Here is a 22745-nt window from a genome sequence, read left to right as displayed (position 1 = left end):
TCTATTAGTTTACATCTCTCCACCTGTCCCAGCACAGACTCTTATCTTCCATTTAAATATGATTTTTGACCTTGCAGTGGCAGTCAAGCGTTCGACACAAATGAGCTGTGTGACACAAGTTCCACTTCCATTTAGGATTGCAATATCACCGCTGTGGTTTCATCCCAACATAATGCCAATTAAAATCCATTGCAAATGGATATTAGATACGGCTCCCCTGCCCAGAGATCTGCAAATGGCATTCATATTGAACAGGCCTCTTAGTGGTCACTATATGTAAACAGCAGAGGTCAGATGACAAAGCCAATGTCACAGGCCCATACTGCCGAGAAGAACAGCATCACTGGACACCAGCATACGGTATGTCTTATTTTGGATACCAGTGTTCTGGTGTCCCAACCAGCCTGTTTAACTAGCTTAACTACCATGTTACAGGCACTCTAATTATAGTTCTACAGCTAAAAATATCATAAAAAAAAATAAAATCTAGATACTAGTTAAACACCTTGAATTATTCTTCACCAAAACAGTACTAACAACCACCGGGCTAACTAGCATACTAAATTTTCCAAAACCTAGTGAATTGCCATGCTATGTATTGCCTGCCCTATAAGATACAACTTAAATAATATTTTAAATTATATTAAGTTTTTTAATCAATACTGTTTACAGTTTAAAGAAATATAAAATTTTAATCACAGCTCTCACAATATTAATTAATTAATGAATTTATTTATTTATTTTGGTCAAACTGTAACTCAGTATTGCATGACTTTCTACAGATAGTAATTTTAATAATAACATTATTATTATTATTATTATTATTATAAAAATAATTGATACATTAATAAAAAAGAATAATTATTGCAATTGATGTTTTGTTGTTGTTAATGTAATAATAATAATAGAATGTATTATTTTTGTTGTCAATGTAATTACCATTTTTTATAATACTAATAATGATAATAGAATGTATTATTATTATTATTATTATTATTATTATTATTATTATTATTATTATTATTTCCAGAAAGGAATGCAATACTGCCTTAGAGTTTGGCCAGTATGATATAACAAGATCAACAACAACAATAATAATAATCACAACAACAACAACAATAAATGCTGTGATAAGTGGTTTTATAAGAGATCTGATGAAGAATTTCCTGAATCAGCTCTTGCACTGTCTGACTCATTGCTGATCCTATTTGCTGTTCCATTTACAAAGACATGCATAAGAAAGCCGATCAGTCCACTTATCTGTAGCTTTGCAGTTGGAGATCTCTTATGATCAGCAGATCAAGCCAGCACATGGATGAGATCAGACCCAGAGAGGAGCCACAACACGTGGTTGTGTGCTGAGCAGGGAGCTGCATAGGAGTGGAAGAGTTCTTTTAAAGTGCAAGATAAAAGAAGATCGGCAGGAGAGCGTTTCGAGGAGAAGTTTCTCTAATGTGAGGTCAACGTTCACCTTATTCACCTGATGTCATTTCTGATATCAGTTTAGGAATAAACCCAGCCTTTTTTCCTGGCATTTACAGAGCATTTCACAGCAGGAGCGCAAGGCGAGGATCTTCTTCAAAATGGCATAAAGAGCTAGAATCCTTTGTCAGATCAGCAGTCCTGTTTTGTAATGCTTTACGGATGTTGTTGTGTGAATGAATACAAAGGTTAAACAGGTGGATTGTTTGTTGGAAGCTACAAGACATCTAAAGCCAGGTGCACAGCTGTTTTTCTGTCCTTCCTTATGATTGTTGCTTGTTAGATTCTTTGGTGTCCCCGTTAAGAGCTTGAAATTCAAACCAGACTGTGACATCAACAGCCTTTTATGTCAGTTTGTGTGATATATATCTTAGGACTTTGGTAATGACTGACAGATGTTGACTAGAAGATAATTCACAGCATTAATGTTGTCAAAAAAAAGAAAAAAAAGAATTGCAAGGCGGGAAAGGAAATGTCATTTTGTATGATCATGACGTGAGGGGAATGGAAGCTGTGGCAAAATCATAAAGTATGCAACAGATGGTTTATTTTGTGATTTTTGTTACTTCAGCAGGATCCAAAAATATAGGGACAGAACAATAAAAAGCATTATGACCTCAAATCATTTAGCCTATTCTCATCTTCCCTTGTAGCAAATTAGGAGATATGTATTATCGCCTGCATCACAGTCTATCCTCCCCAACCAGGTGACTTTGCAATTTGGTGGAACAAAGCACCTTTTGGGTAGCTGTATTGTCCCTTCCCTTTGAGGGGCAGCCTCAAACACCTGAGACGCAGGAGAGATGCAGACAGATTAAGCGGATTGTTTCTGACATCTAATATAACCCTGCCAGAGCCCTGCACATATTTAATGTGATGACTGCTTCTGCAAGAAGAAAGGGGGTGGGGGGGGGATCGTGATAAACAAACCTAATCTTGACAAAGCATTTCTGTTCCCACGCTGATAATAAACCCCAACATGGATTAGCTTTCTGTGCTTTTGCACAAGATATAGTAGAGAGGAAAAATCTGAACATGCCTAGTATTAACACAAAGGGAAGGAAATTGAATGAAGGAAGGAAGGAAGGAAGACTGGAAGAGGAAATGTTAAAATGAAAAGGACAAGAAATGGTAAGAAAAGGGGCAAAACAGGGAGGAAACAAGGAAAGGAAAGGAAAGGAAAGGAAAGGAAAGGAAAGGAAAGGAAAGGAAAGGAAAGGAAAGGAAAGGAAAGGAAAGGAAAGGAAAATATGCATATAAAAGGCAGGAAAAGGAAAAGATCAGAAGAGGAAAGGGAAGTAAGGAAGGAGGACAAGAAAGAAAGAAATGGAAAGAGTAATGAAAAAGAAAGGAAGGAACGAAGAAAGGAAATAGAAAAATGACTGGTATTGGAAGAGTCAGGTAACAGAAAACTGGTCAGGAAACTGAAAGAAAAGTATGGGAAAAAGAAAAAGATGGAACAGGAAGAGAAGAAGGAAGGAAGATGAAAAGAAATTGGAAATGAAAAGGGCAGAAAAAGGAGGTGACAAAAATGGAAAGAAAAGAAAAGAAGGGGATAATATAGGAATTAAGGAAGGAAATGGAAAAGAAAAGCAAATGTAATGAAAAAAGCAGGAAAGAAGAAGAGGGAGGCAAGGAAAATGGGCAAGAAAATAAAGGGCGACAGGGAAGAAAGGAATGCAGGAAGAAAGAAAAAGAAAAAGGACTGTGCAACAAATTTCAAATTCATAAACAATGGCACATATCTGCAGGAATAGGCTGGTAAATCATGTCAGTGGTCCTTTTGAAGCAGATACTGTATATAAACATGCTGCAGACACAGAGGACGCCAGCTGTCATTCACACAGACGCCTGAAACATTTTAGCATTACCTCAGTGGGAATCATGAAGTCCATGTAAGCAAGCTTTATGAAATCCCCTCAAGATGAAGTGAATTTATCTGCTCAGGCAGTACCAATGATATTTGTGCTTTAAGCCACATGCCCAAAACAGCTTGACTCCTCTGTGGCATCTCACCACCTCAAGACTACTCTTTTAAAAGCCTCTGCACTAACCAAAAAGTTTCCCTCTTTGTGAGTTCAGCATAAATCAATGCACTCCAAACACAGGCCTTATCATGCTCTGACAGACGCGCCGTAATCAATGTAGAACAAGAAGTGACATTGTTTTCTGTTTTTGCCCTCATTTTCGTCGTCACCCTCCATTTTACCGCAGCTTCACTGGCCTGCAGTGTGCAAGACGATGTTTATTCACAGGTGCTGTCGTCACCAGGCTGTGACAATCCGTTAAACCAAACCGGCTGATCCCCTGATTCTGCTTCCTGAATATGTGTGTGTGTCTGTGTAAGCAGACTCTGATTAAAATGGATTGAGTTTCTGGGGTTTCTGGAGTTTTTGATCTCCAGATCGTGTTTTTCCATATGCGTTTGTGTAAGAGTAGGGTGGCCATCTGTCCGGTTTTAGGTTGGACAGTTTTTTAAATACGCTCTCCATCTACAGGCGTAACCTTGAGCCAGATGCTCATTTGTCCTCCTTTTTACATTCATTACTATTTCATACTTTATCCTTACATACGGTTTACATACATCCTGTTTTTCACGTACCTATATGTAGGGAAGTAGGCGTTTTTGGATGCAGCAAATTACTTGCTTTTTTAGTAAAAGAATTTTGAATGAATTGTTTGAATTAATGAATGAACTAATGAATCAATGGCTCACTCATTATAGCAGTGACTTGTTGTCACCTACTGGCAGTTTTGGTTTTATATTTAAAGTATAACTGCATTTTTTTTTATCACCCCATAAATGGAAAAGTTTCTGTCACTGCATATAGGTTTTGGAGTATTTTTCAGTTGTTATCCTACAAAGAGTCCTCTTTTTTGGTGTTAAAGAAATGGCCACCCTATGTAAGAGTCTTCCTCCCGGTCCGTCTAAGCTGCTGAAGTTTCTTAAAGTACACTATGAAGGATTTCTTATGCACACTAGTCTACAGTACATGTATATGTGTGTGAGAATAAACACAGTGACAGTGTCTCAGTAAGGAAGCCCATATCAGTGCTTTGCTTTTGCCCTGATGCCCAGTGACTCATTGTATCTCTACAAGAAGCTGATGGCACTTGCACTGACCACAGGCCACTCTTACTCATATTATGAATATTCAGCACTGGCTTTGACTCATCCAGATTAGAAACATAATGTGGGGAATTCATTAGGAATGAATTGTGTCCGCACCATTTTTTATTTTTTATTTTTTTGCATTGTTTTAGCATTCAATTCCATTGCCAGAATTATGCAAAAAATGGCACAGCGTTAACTAGTCCAGCCAAACAGCCTGGAGGTGTGATGAATAAGGCATAATCTATAGTAGGCCTAATTAGCATGCTCAAGCTATAGCTGCTGGTACCATCTTAGCATCCCACAGCCTGAAGACATCAGCTCTTAAATTTTCAAGGCCTCTGTCTAAGAGACAAGGATAAAGACTTCCTGTCTGGACTCTAAGTAGCTGTGGGTGTAGCCGTCTCCCTGTCGCAGATGCAGCAGAGAGAGACAGGGAGGTTTTGGAACATTAGTCTAATTGCTTGGTGCTTGAATTGTCATTTTAAACCATTTCACCCGCACTGATAAAAGACCATGCGGTCCACCATCAGAATGATGTTTCTGTGCTGTTGCATTTCCTACACACTGCCATCACATAAAACACATACTGTATAGCTTTTGTAAAACAATCTGTTTACGGAAATAAACATTTAAAAGTGCTGTATCCTACACGTTTACAGTACTTACGGTCACAAACTTAGGAACAAGCGTGTTGTTTTTGTCACTGTACTGTTCAGATTTCTAAGGAAATTAATTGTTATGATTGGCTAAAATGAATAGTACTGCTTAACTTGCATTTGCCAAATCATGCACTGTTAATTGGTCCCACAATGCAATGCATTCAATCTGTTCTTCCATTTCCAATGTGATAAATGAATTGAAAGTGATATCAGTGATTTTTAATGTCAACTTTTGGCAGTTTGACCCTAACCTAACCTAACCCTAACCCAAATTGAGATTAAAAATAACCTTTTTAATTTCTGAGGAAAAAAAAACTACCATCATTAAAAGATTTATTTATTTTTTATTTTTTATTTTTATTATTTATTTATTTTTGAAATAATTTAACACTTCAGCATGGATGCATTAAATTGATTAAAAATATATAGTATTGAAGACATTAAAGAATTAATGTAAAAAGTAACAGTATAGAACTTTATAAAGTGCGTGTGTGTGTGTGTGTGTGTGTGTGTGTGTGTGTATGTATGTATATGTACAGTACGTACTGGTATATATGGTTTATGAGGACACTTCCTGTGTCCCCATAAAACAAAAGGCTTAAAAAAAACATATAAAACAGTGTTTTATGAAATTTAAAAATTGCCAGTAGTTTTCTGTAAGGGGTAGATTTATGGTTGGTGTAGGGAGATAGAAAATACAGTTTGTACAGAATAAAAACCATTATGCCTGGAGAGTCCCCGTAAACCACAAATACAAGTATGTGTGTGTGTGTGTGTGTGTGTGTGTGTGTGTGTGTGTGTGTGTGTGTGTGTGTGTGTGTGTGTGTGTGTGTGTGTGTGTGTGTGTTTTAAATTAATAATATTTCAGAATGTTACAGTTTTACTGTCGTTGCATAAAAACCACAACATGCATATTTTTACAACTAGAGAATATAGCATGTGCTTTTCTGCACTGTATGTCAAAATGTGATCTTATTAAAGCAAGGAAAATCATAATACAGTCAGTTTGAATCTGTGGAACAGTTTCTTTAATGGCTCTAAAAGGTACACTAATAGAGAATAAACAACCCACACAGAGTTCATGTTCCTAACATCATCTATTGATTAATCATGAACAGAAGAACTGATATAGATATGCAAGTCAATCCATGCAAAAGAATAAAATAGACTGTTCTGGGACAGATATAGACTGTCTTGGTATAATTTCCTGTGACGGTATAGAGTGGGCAGCCTGCATAGAAAGCATACGTAATTGAATTGAATCGTAACCAGAGATAGGTAACAGGGAGCAGGTGTTGCATTAGAAATTCCTGCTCTGATGTCATCAGCTGAGTTGGCAGACAGGAAGTGTTCATCCGCGTGCACCACCTGCCCACAGACAATGACCCAGCACATTTCTCTGTGTGTGTGTGTAGATGTGTTTACGCAGGATTCATCTGAATGGTTTATCACTAAAATATGTGTGAATTAAAAAAGATAATTTCATCAAACACCTACACAGAAGGGTGTTTCATTGCTCTTTCATAGATCAGGTAAATGTTCTGAGTTTTGTTTCATTTAAGGAACAATTCCTTGGGGGACATAAAAATAGAAGCAACTGAGACAATAATAGCCAAGGTAATTTATTCTCGAATGAATATGATGAAATATCACTTTTGAAATCTCTGACTTTTGATTGCAGACTTCGATTGCAAATCTGAAGACATGAAATCATGAAATACAAATGTAAACCTCTTACATTTCTACTTCACAAACTAAAAACATTTTTTTTATGTTTTTTTTATGGTTTTGAAAAAAGTCTTATGCGTAATTTTTTTTTTTTGTTCCTGTGATACTTTTTCAGGATTATTTGATGAATAAAGATAAAAAGTGCTCTGACCTCTTTGACACTCAAATTTGCAAATTCATAGCCAAAATTATTGCACACTACACTTTAGTCTCCTGCTTCTTAATAAAATAAGATAATAATAAAAAATAATGGTTTTTATTTTAATTATTTTTTGATTTATTCCTGTGATGCAAAGCAAAGCTGAATTTTCAGCATCATTACTCCAGTCTTTGTCACATGATCCTTCAGAAATCATTCTAATATGCTGATGTATTATCAATATGGGAAAACTTTTTGCGGCTTAATATTTTTTTGGAAACAGGATTCTTTGATGAAAAAAAAAAGTTAAAAAGAACAGCATTTATTTAAAATAGAAATGTTTTCTAACAATATAAGTTTTTGTTATCACTTTTTATTAATTTAACACCTCCTTGCTAAATAAAAGCATTAATTTCTTTGAAGAAAGAAAGAAAGAAAGTAAATTAGTGAACTTTTGAACAGTAGTTTATATTGTTAAAAACCTTTCTATTTTGAATAAATGCTGTTCTTTTTAACTTTTTTTTTTCATCAAAGAATCCTGTTTCCAAAAAAATATTAAGCCGCAAAACTGTTTTCCAATATTGATAATACATCAGCATATTAGAATGATTTCTGAAGGATCATGTGACACTGAGACTGGAGTAATGATGCTGAAAATTCAGCTTTGCTTTGCATCACAGGAATAAATAAAATTTTAAAGTACTGTAGATTAAAATAGAAAACCATTATATTTTATTATTATCTTATTTTATTAAGAAGCAGGAGACTAAAGTGTAGTGTGCAATAATTTTGGCTATGAATTTGCAAATTTGAGTGTCAAAGAGGTCAGAGCACCCAGTCCTGTCAAATGTAACCAAAGTCCTAAGATATCTATTGTACAGTACATGTTGCATATTCTGCCCAAAATCTGACCAGGCTCATCATAATGTACAATCTGACAAGAAACAACAGCTAAGGACAGAAAAAAAGACACGCTTTAAGCATGGTTTCAATTTGCCCTCCATTTAATCATATTACAATCTAGGAGAAACAACTGGGAGTTTACTTCCAAGTCTCGCTTACTTGTTTGGCTCCAGCTTTTTTACTGAAAACTCTTTCTCTCATTCTCTCTCACAGTACAAGCAAGTGGAGCAGTACATGTCCTTTCACAAGCTGCCGGCTGATATGCGGCGGAATGTGTGAGATTACTATGAACATCGCTACCAGGGAAAGATCTTTGATGAGGACAGCATCCTTAATGAGCTCAACGACCCGCTCAAAGAGGTGAGATACAAATATCTCATAGTAGTACTGATCTAGGGTAATATATATAAATATATATATATATATATATATATATATATATATATATATATATATATATATATATATATATATATATATATAATGTGGTATTGTAATTGCAAATAATAATATCCACCTGTAATATTACAGTTTACTTGGCGTATTGAAATATGAAACTAAGGTATTAAAATGACCATTTATTTAAACACCTTTTTTTAATGAAAAATAATCAGAATTGTGATAAAAATGATGCCAATTCAGATATAAATATTGAGATACATATTAAATATTGTTAGAAGGCAAACAAGCAAACAAAACAAATAAATAAATAAATACAAACCTTTGTAGGTATGTGATTAAAAAAGACCATTTTAGAAATAAACATTGAGATACATACTGTATTCAATATTGTCAGAAGGCAAAACCTTGAATGATTGGATTGATGTTTTTCTTTTTCTTTTTTTCCTTTGAATTTCTTTACCATTTAAAAATGCTTAGGGAAAAAATGCAACATGATTGAAAAGAAAAAGATCTGCCATAATATTACAATAGAAATGGAAAGGTCAAGCACATTGCATTATGGGATACAGTACCCAGCACAATGTACTCTATTGTAAACTCCACATTTTGTAGGTCATCCAGATATTCTACACATACTAGAGAGAAAATTAGCATAGAGTAGACAGTATACAGTATGTGCAATGGGACTGTATCAAAATGACTCAGAATGCAGCACCCATGTCATCGTGATTGAGCAGACAGAGCGAGTGTCTATTATGACACAGCTAAAGTGAAAGACAACACTGACGACTTCATCCCCAAATCACCTTTAACTCCCGGCAGCTCCTCCCTCCCTCCCTCCCTCCCCCATCTCTCTTTTCTCTCAGTTGGTCTCTGTTGTTAAGCTTTTATATGCACCGCCTTGTGACAAACCAGCTTTAAATAGATAAAGTCTCCAGCTTGTCTCCCTAGTGGAGGTAAAGGGTAGGACGTGGCTATCAAACTCATTATTTCTCCTGTGTGATTGCTGTCAGAACCTTCCTGACACTTTTCTTCATACCCAACCCACACTAAACAAACACATCCTTCATCCCGGCAGCGTGGAGACGAGAAAGACTGAATATTATGTGCATTAGGCTTTCAGTTAATGGCTGAAGTGTGCTTGCCACTGACTGTATGGGTACCATAAAATAAGCTCACTGAAGAAAGTCTTTAGAGGCTTGTGATCATTGCAGAGGAGTGCTAAGCAAAAAGTAATATATATAGGAGTGCTAATATCTATATAGTATATATATATATATATATATATATAGCCTTTAGAGGCTTGTGATCATTGCAGAGGAGTGCTAAGCAAAAAAAAGACATTTTGAATCTTCGTCGGACACATTGTCCAGCCCTACTAAATAACATATTAAATAATCTCAATATATTTCTATGTTTTTGCTGACATTTAAAAAAATATGATGTAATTTCAGACAAATAACAAGATGCATATCAAATGTTGTCAGAAGGCAAAAAACTTTCAAATAAATAAATTAATACATAATAAATGTTTTATTTATATGACACCTTTTTAGGGTTTTTTACTAAAAACACAAAATATCAAAAATGTTGTATTAAATGCATTGCTTGTTTGCATTACAGTTCAACTGTTGATTGAATATTGAAAAACATTCAGATAAATAACCAAGCAAACATATAAATAAAATAAAATGTTTTGTTTATATTACATCTTCACATTACATAAAACGTTCTTTTCTTTTTTTTTTTTTCATTACTGTTCGATGTGTGTTGAGTGTGTTTTCTTCCTTTTTTGTCCCACAGGAAATTGTGAATGCAAAATTAAGCAACATAGTGAAAATAAATAAATAAATAAACTTTTACATGATTTCATTTATAGATATACATGCATATCAAATGTTTTCACAAATCAAAAACACAATAAATGTTGTGCTTATATTACACATTTTAAGGTTGTTCTACAGAAGCACAAAACAAAATCAAAAGTAACAATCAAAATACTATAATACTGTAAATAATAATAATAATAATAATAATAATAATAAATCAAATGCATTTTTTTTTTTTTTACTGTTTCACGTCTGTTGATTGTGTTTTCTTTTTTTTTGTCCCACAGGAAATTGTGAACTTTAACTGTCGTAAGCTGGTGGCCACTATGCCGCTGTTTGCAAACGCAGACCCTAACTTTGTGACGGGAATGCTGAGTAAGCTAAAGTTTGAGGTCTTTCAGCCTAACGATTACATCATTCGTGAGGGGACCGTGGGTAAAAAGATGTACTTCATACAGCATGGAGTGGCCAGCGTCATTACCAAATTCAGCAAAGAGCTGAAACTCACAGACGGATCCTACTTTGGAGGTCAGTTCAAAACTCACAAACAGATTGCACAAAGTTTTAAAAATTTACAGTCTTACTGAACAAACAGCACACATGGACACAAGGACATTGTTTCCTCTGTTTTTGTCAGATTCATTCATGGTTTAATGCAAACAAAACTGTAGCACAATCAAATAAAAATACCTTGTGTTTTATACATGTATTCATAAGCGAAGTTTGATTTAAATCCTACGCGGCGCCTCATAACTGACATGCAATGTACAGTACAAACCACAAGCTTTTAACTCCGAGAACACAGTGTTTTTATAATTCAGAAATTATGTCACGAATGACCTTGACGTCACATGTTCTTCAGTGTTACCTAAGCTGCACGAGTGTGGGAACAAAAATTGAATAATTTTTTCTCAGGATTCATGAAGGTTGTGCCTGCTCTAGCATGTGTGCACTGCGATGCCAGCCACCTGCTCCAGTGGAAAACCATCTGCTACTGGTATTTTGGTCCATAGCGGGAATGCTGCTGGCATGTGTGTGTTTGTACACGGGGCCGAACGTGTGTCGAAGCTGCTGGCAGTGTCAGAAAATCTCTTCCTCCTCACTGCGTTCTGATAGAAGCTCAACACGCATTGACCTTGACCTACTTTTTTGACTGGCATTGGTTTCTCAGTTACCAATACCAAAGTTGACACTGAAAAGTCAGAAAAAAAAAATGGTATTTATTTATTTATTTATTTATTTATTGGTTAATCAATAAACCATTGATAGATTGATTGAACATTGCTGAATAGCAATTTTTATTTAAACATTGACACTCAGATTTTAATTAATGAATAAATGAAAAAAAAAGCATTCTTTGCGAATTATTTACTGAATAATATATTATAAATATATTAGTGGTATTTATTATTGTTATTCTAATAATAATAATAATAATAAATAAGAATATTATACTAAATTTTAATAATACAAATTTATTATTAATAATAATTTCAATAATAAAAACTAGTACAATATTTTTGACTATGATGATTAGGATGATGATGATTAATTAGAAAAGCAAGTAATTAATAAATACAGAGAAATAATAAATAAAAATAATTCATATTAATTTTAACAATAATAAATCAATAATAATAACAAATAACAAAAAAGAAAATTACGCTAATAACCATTATTAGGTTGTTGTTATAATTATTTTATTATTATTAAAATTAATAATAATAATAGTAATAATAATTTAAAAAATATTTTTGTGATAAAATTAATACATTTATTGTTGTTGTTATAGTTTATTAGCAATTATTACAAAAAAAATTACATTATTATATTGATAACAATAATGATGACGACATTGATTGATCACTAAAATTAAAACTGGCCAGGTGAAATTAGAAAAGCAGGTATTTGGGTCAGTAATCCAAAGACCTTTACACTAATTTTTGCATTTTAAAACAATGTTTAATTTTAATAATAAAAATAAATACAATTATTATTATTATTATTATTATTATTATTATTATTATTATTATTATTATTATTATTATTATTATTATTATTATAATAATAATAATAATAATAATAATAATAATAATAATAGTGATAATAATAATAATCATTAGTTGTGGGTGAAATGTGTTGTAAGTAAACTGTAAGCTGTGGCATGTGCCGTGAGGTGAGGGCCAGTTAAGGTGAAGTGTTGATCACGATGTATTAGGCAAACCCCGTCCGTTAGCTCACAGCTGGGATACGTGCTAAACCGATGGGCCTCCAAGGCTATGAGGTCAAGTGTCATTTCCATTTGCAGAGGCCCGAGATGAGGGCAGGTTGATTGGACGCTCTTTTGTCAGGGTGAGAGAGACACACCTTCACACATTTGCTAGCTTAGGTGCTAACCCGTTCAGGCACTCATCCACTCCTGGCATCCGGCCACAGACATGCAAAGTAAGACAATTACTACAGGAATCAGAAATTTCATGACGTTTCATCATGGTGTTGCTTTCTACTCTCTTGACTTTTCTGTTGCCATTATTGGCCTGTACAAATGTACATTACAGTGACATTTCAGCCTAATGAACCAATTAGAAATAGAACAGCAAGCGCAAAGTACTTTTGCCGTCCTCACCTTTATACTGCACCATATGACGCAAGAGAGATGGCACTTTTCCATTAAAATACTCCAACACCTTGTTCCCACTCCCAGCTGGAGAGTGTTGTTGGCATGTCCCGCAGGCTACACAAGACTTTTTCCTGTCCAGGACAAAATGTCAAGGGTATCTCTAGACTGTAAATAATGCTACAAATCTGTAATTTTGAAGTGTAGGATGTACAGTCCTACATTTACAGCAAATATATTCAAAAGTGTAGCTCTAGCTTACAGACATTACACAGAGTAAACCCATGCATGCACATCTCAAGGTGAAAGATCCATGAAAGGACCATCTGCACAAGATGTTCTCTAAGCACTAAGGACTTTAGATTAAACTGTCAGTGACGACTCAACAACAAGGTTCATTACAAATCTATATTATGTCTCTCTGTGATTGATTTTATTCAAACATTTACTTAGTTATGTTCTTTAGATTTATCTGTGTGTGACGATTTATTAAATGGGTTAATTACTTCTCAACCATTAATGGGATGCAGTTTTAGGTTAAAAATATAACATTTTTTCTCGTTATTTAACGAAAGTTTGTTTTCTCGTTATAAAAAAAAAAATGTCAGGCAGTTTTAAAATATTTACATATTTAAAAAAAATGTCTTTGTTTTATTAGAATTAGTATTTTTGTTTTTTTTTTTTTTGTTTCAAAAAAAGTGTAAAAGTTTTTTTTGTTATTTTTTCTTTTTTTTAATATAAATAGTAGTAGTCAAAAATATTTTCTTAATTTTTATAAGAACAACAAATTTAATAATAAATAAATTTATAAATATAAATTATTATTGTTATTGGAAAAAAAAAAAAAAAAAAAAAAAAAAAAAAAAAAAAAAAAAAAAAAAAAAAAAAAAAAAAAAAAAACAGCTATACCCTGATATTAGATTGCTTTTTTACTGTCATGAGCCTAAAAAAGCACCATGATGCAAACAGAATACCATCGTGATGTCGTGAATAACTGATGAAGCAATGAAACTCAAAAAAGAAACTTAATTACTTATCATCATTTAACATTTACAAGTGATATAGATGTCGTTAACTGTCAGCAATAATCTCAATCAAAAAGAAACTTAATTCCTTATCATGAGAGAAAACATTAAATAAGGGTGTTCTTCTTTTCATTTTATTAATGTATTGTGTGTTGTTTATAAGATGCTCCTGCTGCATGGATGGTAAAGATAGATTATTTATGTATGATTGAATTCACTCCCTCGTGCTGCGTTTATATGCTTTTTATCTTTTCTTCTACTCAAGGTTGCTTTTCTGCTAATCCAGCTAGCCTTGAAGATGCTCAGCTGGCCTTCTTGTCCAACGAGTGACCTTATATAAAACGTGTGATATGTTTAATTCATCTGTTTCCCACAGAGATCTGCCTGTTGACGAAAGGTCGTCGTACAGCTAGCGTCCGCGCTGACACCTACTGCCGACTTTTCTCTCTGTCCGTGGACCATTTCAATGAAGTCTTGGAGGAATATCCCATGATGCGCCGTGCTTTCGAAACCGTGGCTATCGACCGCTTGGACCGCATCGGTAAGACCAGAATCCCAACCCTCGCCTTCTCTTCTTGTCTAATGCCTGAACCTTGTGTGTGTTTATTGCGTGTTTGTCCTGTCCTCCATCGCACCTCAATCATCTATCATTGTGTTGCATGATGTGTCTATATGCTACCTTATTTTCTCTCTTTTTTTCTTTCTCCAAATGTCTCGTATGGATTATAGCCATTAAAAATCGTTAGAACAAACTGTAAATGCTAGCCTTAAGTAATTGGTCTGTCGGTAAGCGACAGTGCATGCAGCCGTCCTGCCCGGAGCCGGTCGCCCTGCTGGTTTTGGTTCAATGTCATCCCCAAATGGACGCATGGAGGGTGGACAGAGACAAACCCTCACCTGCATGAGCCTCCGTTCCACTCCCCCACCTCGCACACCTGGGTATGAGCACCACCCCGCCCTCCCTTGACCCCTAGCAGCAGCAGTGCACCCTTTAGAGGGGGTTTGAGCTGGTGCACTAAAGGGCAAGGCAAAAATAATTACCTATCAATCAGAACCAGTTCTTCACATGTTAGTATAGTCCCTGCTCGTTTCAAATGCTTACTTTATTATATTTATTTACTTATTTTTTCTTAAAACAAAGAAATAATTATAACAGGGTTATTAATTCAATTTATTGTAACACTTATGTATAATTTTATAATAAGGATCCATTTTTACACACTAGTTAATAGATTGGGGAGTACTTTTACAGCATTTATTAATCTCTGTTAATGTTAATTTCTACATTTTTAACATTTAGAGTGTAAAAACAGTTTCCACTCAGATACTGTTTGTAAATTTCACAATTAATTCAAAAGAAACACACACTGAAACATACTCAAATAAACAATATTTTATTTATTTTACTTCAAAAACATAATTTTTTTACAGTGTATGAAGTCATATAAATTTAATTTAAACCAACATGTTAGCAATAGAATGTTTATAAATTAACATTAATTAATTGATAAATGCTACAAAAAAGTTCATGATACCCAATGTATTAACTAATGTTAATGAATTGAGCCTTATTCTAAAGTGTTTAGAATTTATTTGCATTATTTTAACAATTCTGCTTAAAAAAAAAACATATTGTTCCAAAGCAGCATTTAATGTTTTTTTTTCAAATGTGTTATTTTTTGTAGTTTATTTGTGCAAAATTTGCATGAATCACCTTAACATTCATTAAATTACAACACTAACATCTGAAATATAACATTTAAATTTAAGAAAATCAGTAACACCTTATACACCCACCTCATTTCTCACATTTACTACTTTACTGAATGTTCTTTTCCATAAAAACATAACCTAAAATTATCATTATTTTTGTACTATGCTTAAAAAGAAGTCTTATTTTTAAATTCTTTAAATATTTTTACATTTAAATTCATTATCACTTCATAGAAAGACTGAAAAGAAGGATTTCTCTTTCAACCAGTTTCAAAGGAAGAATGGAAAATAAAAAAGGGATTTTTGATATTTGAGCTGTCGTAAGACACATCTGGTTCTGTAATGCTGCATATTATAGTCTTTGTCTCATTGTTAAGACACAGGCCACCGTTCATCATGAATTTGAATTGTGTGGAATTCAAATGTGAATTAATGCATTCTGAACATTCGTAGAACATCGGTTTTATGTTCTGCACCATTCAGTGGGTTCGTTCTTTGACCTTGTCATCACTTTTTTGTGCTATTCAATTGAATTCTCTGTCGCGGTTTACAGTAGGATCTAGAGCATGAGCCTTGTTACTTTTCACCCAACATTTCCATTAATCTTTTACAGACCAGATTTGAAGTGAAGCACAAATGCGGCTTAAATTCAGTGGTCACATCCAAGCATACAGTAGCTCCAAAATATGCATTTCTTTTAAAAAGGGGTTGATATGATTATATAATACATCCATATAAAAATGTGTCTTGTTTCTTTCTTTGCACCTTTTGATTTCACAGTTTATGAGATAAAACCAGAAGATAATTTAAGATGTGACCTGAAAACGCAAAGTAAATATTTCTCCTTTAAGGTTATGACATATACTAATATAGCATGAAGCCCTGCATAATTTCACAACTTGAGTGCATGCTAGAAATATAACACAGAATATCCCTTTTTAAATTCCATTATACAGTCATTTGGATCAAAAAAATAGAGCACCTGCTTGCCTGCATCCAAAAAAAAAAAGGATTTAATTTTAGTTAGATTATGTGTTGTTTTTTTTTTTTTTTTTTTTTTTTTTTTTTTTGTTTTTTTTTTTTTACATTTTCTCTTGGTTCTTTTTATTTTTGTGTTTATTTGCTTAATTCTGGCATGTTGCTATTGACTTGCCTTGCACTAAAAGTTGGATTGGATTGGTTTGGATCAATATGCCCACACCATTGTGACATGCACGTCACAACTAATCAATAACAGATAAGAATTGATGTAATAGGGCCAATCAAATCTAATTCAATTCAATTAAATGAAACCCTAAGACGACAGTATGCATTACGCTGTCCGAATTCAAAACTAGGATTCTATCTGCACCCATCTCTGTTTGTGGCATTGACGTTTTCACCCTTTAAATGTCAGTCACAACGGTGTAAACAAAGCCAAGACGTGCATTTGTCCTTTCATGTGGAGAACGGGCTTGTACTAGATTGCCACTGCAAGTTGCCAGCACTTACAAAACACTTTTGATTTGACATTAGTCTAAAACAAGGGGTCTTGTCTCATACAAGGGAAAAATACGGACCGTGACATGATTGGTGCTCCATGTACTGTTTTTTGGACTGCAAATGCTTGTCTCGTCCTAAGCAAAATAATTTGACAAAAAAAAAAGAAAACAAAAGTTACCATGCATTAACCAGAATGACATGTTGTACAATTGATGTATCTATCTTTATTTAAAAATTATTTGACCAGGAGCCCCTCTTGAGATGAGCTCATCTCGTTTTCAAGAGTGTCCTGGCCGACCAGTAGGCAGCAGGTAAATTCCTCATGACGATCCAGATTTTCCCCCCTCACATCTGAAACGATCCACAGGCTTAAGGTGCACCCAGTGGACCTCAAAACGAAGGTTAAATCAAACAAATAAAAGGCCATTGTAAGTAAAAATGAGGTTGCATGCTATTGTTAAAGTCAAGGCAAGTAATTTTTATGTCATGTTTGGGCATTTATCGTATATCTGTCTTTAAAGCAATCAATGCATGCATACTATCTGATTGGTTTTAGAAATTCCAAAAGATGTGCTTCACTTAAGGTTTTTACTGCAAGGAAATAATCATATTGATAACAATGCTGCTGCTTGTTATGATGATGTTGCAAAACAAAAATGTTAATATGTGTCTGTCTCTTTAATAGTGGGGGGAAAGATACTTTAAAATGATCTTCCTAAGCCTATTTAAAGTAGTTAATTTACAATCAAGCTACTTTACATGTTTAGTTATACATAAAGATACTTAAAGGGGTAATATATTAATACATACATTAAATATATAAGATTATATTAGCAATTTTGAAACCGAATAAGACTACATAATCAGAAAAAGACTAAAAACAACAGAAAACAGGTGAATATTAATCTTAAACAGATAACAATCAAACTAGATAAAAATTAGAAACACCCTAATATAACGGATTAAAAGAAGAAGAAAAAAGCAAATAACAGTTTATTGGTTAAAAGTTTACTCAGTAAGTGAATTTTGCTAAAAAATAATTTGGACTTTCAATATTTTAATACACTACATACAGTATGAAAGAGAAAGAAAGGACAGTTTAGAAGAGCAGACCACAAAAAAAGTGACTTTTTAAACTTTTAAAAACTAAATTCAATAAAAAGTTACACAATAAAAAAGGTAACTTGTTAACTTGTATATAAGAAAAAGTCGTTTTAAAGTTAAAAAGTCTTAAAAAGATCTTGTTGCAAATAGCATTGTCAATCATTTTAGGTCATTTTAACACAGGTTTGCCACACCTTTAGACAATGAATTTCAGTCAGTTACTGGATAAGGATTTTTATTACTATTTTGCACTCAAAAAGAGTCAATTAAACATTTAAAGCTATTCTGAAAACTACCATTTTAAAATCTGCAGATATTTCAAGGTTGACAGTGGGAACCTATATTTACACTGCAGCCACCTGGTGAGATGTTTGAACTCAATGGTGTGCCACATTCACGGCTCACTGTGTTCCATTCATTAATTAGAGAATGGGAGGCAGACTCCAGGTTATTAGGCATCTTTAGTGGCACAGGAATACAAAGAAACGAAGTCCAATATCCATTCAGCCCCAGAAGAATGCAGCAGAGGGCTAATGTGTCTCAGCGGAGGCCATCAAGCTTAGAGGTGAAATAGAATGTTCCGTTCTGCTGAATGTCTAAGAACATTCAGTGGAGATGTGTGTTTCTCCGTACAAGCCCCATGTAATAGGTTTTGTTCTGAAAGAGACTGTGGGTTACTGTGAAATCAGTGCTAAAGCAATGTTCAGAATGTCTTTTTTATGAGTCTTCTTGCTCACAATCAAATGTTGTGGCACTCTCAAATTATATGTTTGCCAAAAGTCCCCACAAGAAAGAAAAATTACTCCATTATTTCTTCTAAACAATGAGACGGACAAAAAATTGAGTTTTACCAAAGTCTGCCATCAAATTATTAAATGAATAAAATGTCTCATCAAATTCTTCCAAGACTTTTGCTTACTGTTATTGCTGTATGTCAACCATTGTCTAATTAGACATACAGTACAGACCAAAAGTTTGGAAACATTACTATTTTTAATGTTTTTGAAAGAAGTTTCTTCTGCTCATCAAGCCTGCATTTATTTGATCAAAAATACAGAAAAAAATGTAATATTGTGATATATTATTACAATTTAAAATAATTGTTTTTAAATTTATTATACTTTAAATGATCATTTATTTCTGTGATGCAAAGCTGAATTTTTAGGATCATTATCACATGATCCTTTAGAAATCATTCTAATATGATGATTCATTATCAAAGTTGGAAACAGTTCTGCTGCTTAATATTTTTTCAGAACATTCGATACTTTTTTAGGATACTTTGATGAATAAAAAGTAAAAAAAAAAAAAAAAAAAAAAAAAAAGCAGCTATGTTTTTAAAATATAAATATTTTGTAATAACAATATAGACTACTGGTCAGTAATTTGGGGTCAGTAATTTTTCTTTTTTTTTCTTTTTTTTTTAAATAAAATCAATACTTTTATTCAGCAAGGATGTGTTAAATTGATAAAAAGTGATAGTAAAGAAAATATATTATTAGATATATATTATTAGATTTTTTTTTTTTTTTTGATTTATTGTTGTTTTTTTTAACCTTTTATTCATCAAATATATTAGACAGCAGAACTGTTTCCAACACTCATAATAAATCAGAATATTAGAATGATTTCTAAATGATCATGTGATAGACTGGATGTTACATGTGACACTGAAGGCTGGAGTAATGATGCTGAAAATTCAGCTTTGCATCACAGGAATAATTTTTTTTTTTTAAGTATATTCAAATAGAAAACTATTATTTTAAGTTGTAATAATATTTCACAATATTACTGTTTTTTCTGTATTTATGATCAAATAAATGCAGGCTTGATGAGCAGAAGAAACCTCTTTCAAAAACATTAAAAATAGTAATGTTTCCAAACTTTTGACCTGTACCTGTACTATATGTATATATATATATATATATATATATATATATATATATATATATATATATATATATATATATATATATATACATACATACAGTATACTTGTTATGCAGTGTTGGGCGCTTCTTTCCGAGATACGTCCCAAAAATGAATAAAAATATTTGACACTCAGATGTGTCTACTTTTTTAATGAACCAAATCAAATCGAAAACAAATATTCTCTGATTATGTAATCTGCATGAAACCAACGTGAGGTACAGTCTTGTCTGTCTCAGAGCGCGCAAACACCCTCATCACCTACATATAAAAAAACAGAAAGCAAAAAATATCAAGATTCATCTAGGACTACTTTTTGTCATTTTTGGAAGAAGACCTGCTATGACACTGCAGCATGATGAATGTTACAGTCTAGGAATGATTAGATCAGTGTTTACCGATCTACTATCAGATGTCAAATGTTTAGAATGTGCTAAGCAATAAGAATTTAGTTTATAGTATATCAGAATGTTGTTTATGAACTGTGCTTAGACAGACAAAGCATATGTGCTTGTGCTAATCATGTTGTTGTTTTTGTTAGGAGTGGGCAAAATTAGTATTAGTGACTGCTAATGTGTACATGTGTATGAAATATGGTACTTGTTGCTTTGATAAGTTTAATGCATACCGCTTGATACATGTACCCCTGGTTTCAAGGACAAGGCTTAAGCCTAGTCCCAGACTAAAATGCATGTCTGAGCTGTTTTAACTGAAAGAAACTTGCACATAACCGACATACCTTAAAATATGTCAGTGCCATTGTTTCAAGATGCACGCCAGTAATGTTTTCTTCTTAGGCACATTTATAAAAGTTGCTTAAATGCCCTAATTGAACTATGGCCTAATCCTGGCTTAATCTAAGCCCAGTCTGTGAAACCAGGCCGTAATGTTTAACTTCTCTTAAGCTTTTTTTGTTATTCAGATATTTAGCAAAGTTATTCTCTTTGTTAACCAAAGGAGGTTACATTTTTTATTAAAATAAGTATTACAGTTGTTTTAAAGCTAAAAGGCTAAACTATTCCATGTTTAACTCAAACTGAAAGAGTTAAGTTTCATTTCCATTGTCTATGCATCAAGGTTTATAGGGATTTTAAAAAGTAATTAACGATTCGAGTAATTAAGTTACTAATTGAGTAATTAAATTACTTTTCAGACAGAGTAATTAGAAAAGTAATTCAAATACAACACTGACAATGTAATTAGTAATTAATTACTTTTTTAAAGTAACTTACCCAACACTGAGTATATGTAATGACGCTCACATTTATATTGAGTATTATAAAGAATTTTTATGATAACATTGTTTTCATCTATCTATCTGTCTATCTATCTATCTATCTATCTATCTATCTATCTATCTATCTATCTATCTATCTATCTATCTATCTATCTATCTATCTATCTATCTAATCATATTTCACACTATTATATTTTACATACAGTGCATTAAACTGAACATATATATAGTTAATGCCATTAATTAAATGCTATAAAATGTATATATAAATATAATTAACAAATTATATACGCTTAAAAGGATTCATAAACAGTTCTCTAGTACATCAAATGTATTTTATACTTAAAATGCTTATGTTTTAGATGCTGATTAGACTACTAATTAGATCACTTTAGTTTGAAATTACATTCTTTCCATTTAATGACTGATTGATCTGGAAGGACCTTGTCTAGATCCTCTTCTCCACTGGCACTTTAGAGTCCTGTGAATAACATGTTTCTGATCAACTCCTCATTCACAGAATTCACGATACCTCCAAACCTCTTTTCAGACATCACGTAAGTCTATAGACATACAGTGCGTCTTAATTTAGAAGTAGACTGTAGTCTCTTCAATGTTCATCTGGATTCATTTCACTGTGGCTGCCAGTAGATTACACATCATGGCCTTTGCCTTCCGAGAACAAATGCACAAAGGCCATATCTCTCAGGGTGGGTTGTAAACATAAGGGGCAATCAGTCACTATTTCTATGTAAAGAAATTGTGTATATTTGGATATGCAAGGACATGGCAGGCCTGTAAAACCTCAGAGACGTCTCCAGGGAGACCTTTGTCCTTGCCGCGATTATGTATACGTTATTCCTGTCCCCTGAATAACTGTTCCTGTCGAGACCAGACTTGTTCATCCTCAAGAGCCCCTTTCTTTCTCCAGTGACATGATCTCTCACATTTTCTGCCTCAGCTAATAACAAATGACATAGTGCTGAAACTCTGTATTATTAGTTATTGATCGCTTCCCCCCGTGGGAATGGTCTGAAATAAAATGCACATATTACAGTAAGTTATTAGGAGACAGTGTTGAAATTCCTTCTTCCTGACAGTTACTGTCATGCGCTACCACATTAAGTTCTTAATAGCAGGTCATATTGTTCTTATTTTAATTTAAACCTTCATCCATCTGGCAATGATGGCTAATGTCCACATACTTCTGGCTAGTAGTAGCAGGCTATGTAGTGTATGTTTATACAAAAAAAGTATTATTTTCATATCACATTATATCTTATGTGCCCATCCATTTTTAAGCCATCTTGGTTTATCAAGTCTTTTCCCCATTCTTTTTTCTATAGGGATTTGAACAATTCAGTAAAAACTTAAGGCATTC

The 22745-nt window shown here is 33.3% G+C and overlaps 1 protein-coding gene and 1 long non-coding RNA gene across 2 annotated transcripts in view; one reads left to right on the top strand and one right to left on the bottom strand.

Annotated features, from left to right (window-relative positions):
- The window catches only part of LOC122149274, a 62859-nt gene that overhangs the window by 31878 nt on the left and 8236 nt on the right, over window positions 1–22745 (bottom strand). The gene's annotated exons all lie outside the window — the stretch shown is intronic.
- The window catches only part of LOC109055574 (potassium/sodium hyperpolarization-activated cyclic nucleotide-gated channel 1-like), an 89193-nt gene that overhangs the window by 61812 nt on the left and 4636 nt on the right, over window positions 1–22745 (top strand). Inside the window, 3 exon segments of the mRNA XM_042778705.1 lie at window positions 8240–8386; window positions 10545–10785; window positions 14276–14440. Coding sequence (XP_042634639.1) covers window positions 8240–8386; window positions 10545–10785; window positions 14276–14440 — 553 coding nt within the window.

This window comes from Cyprinus carpio, chromosome A21 (genome assembly GCF_018340385.1).
Source record: "Cyprinus carpio isolate SPL01 chromosome A21, ASM1834038v1, whole genome shotgun sequence".
In the NCBI taxonomy this organism is placed as follows: Eukaryota; Metazoa; Chordata; class Actinopteri; order Cypriniformes; family Cyprinidae; genus Cyprinus; species Cyprinus carpio.
The sequence above is the reverse complement of the archived record's forward strand: the minus strand, read 5'-3'. Positions and strand labels throughout refer to the sequence as shown.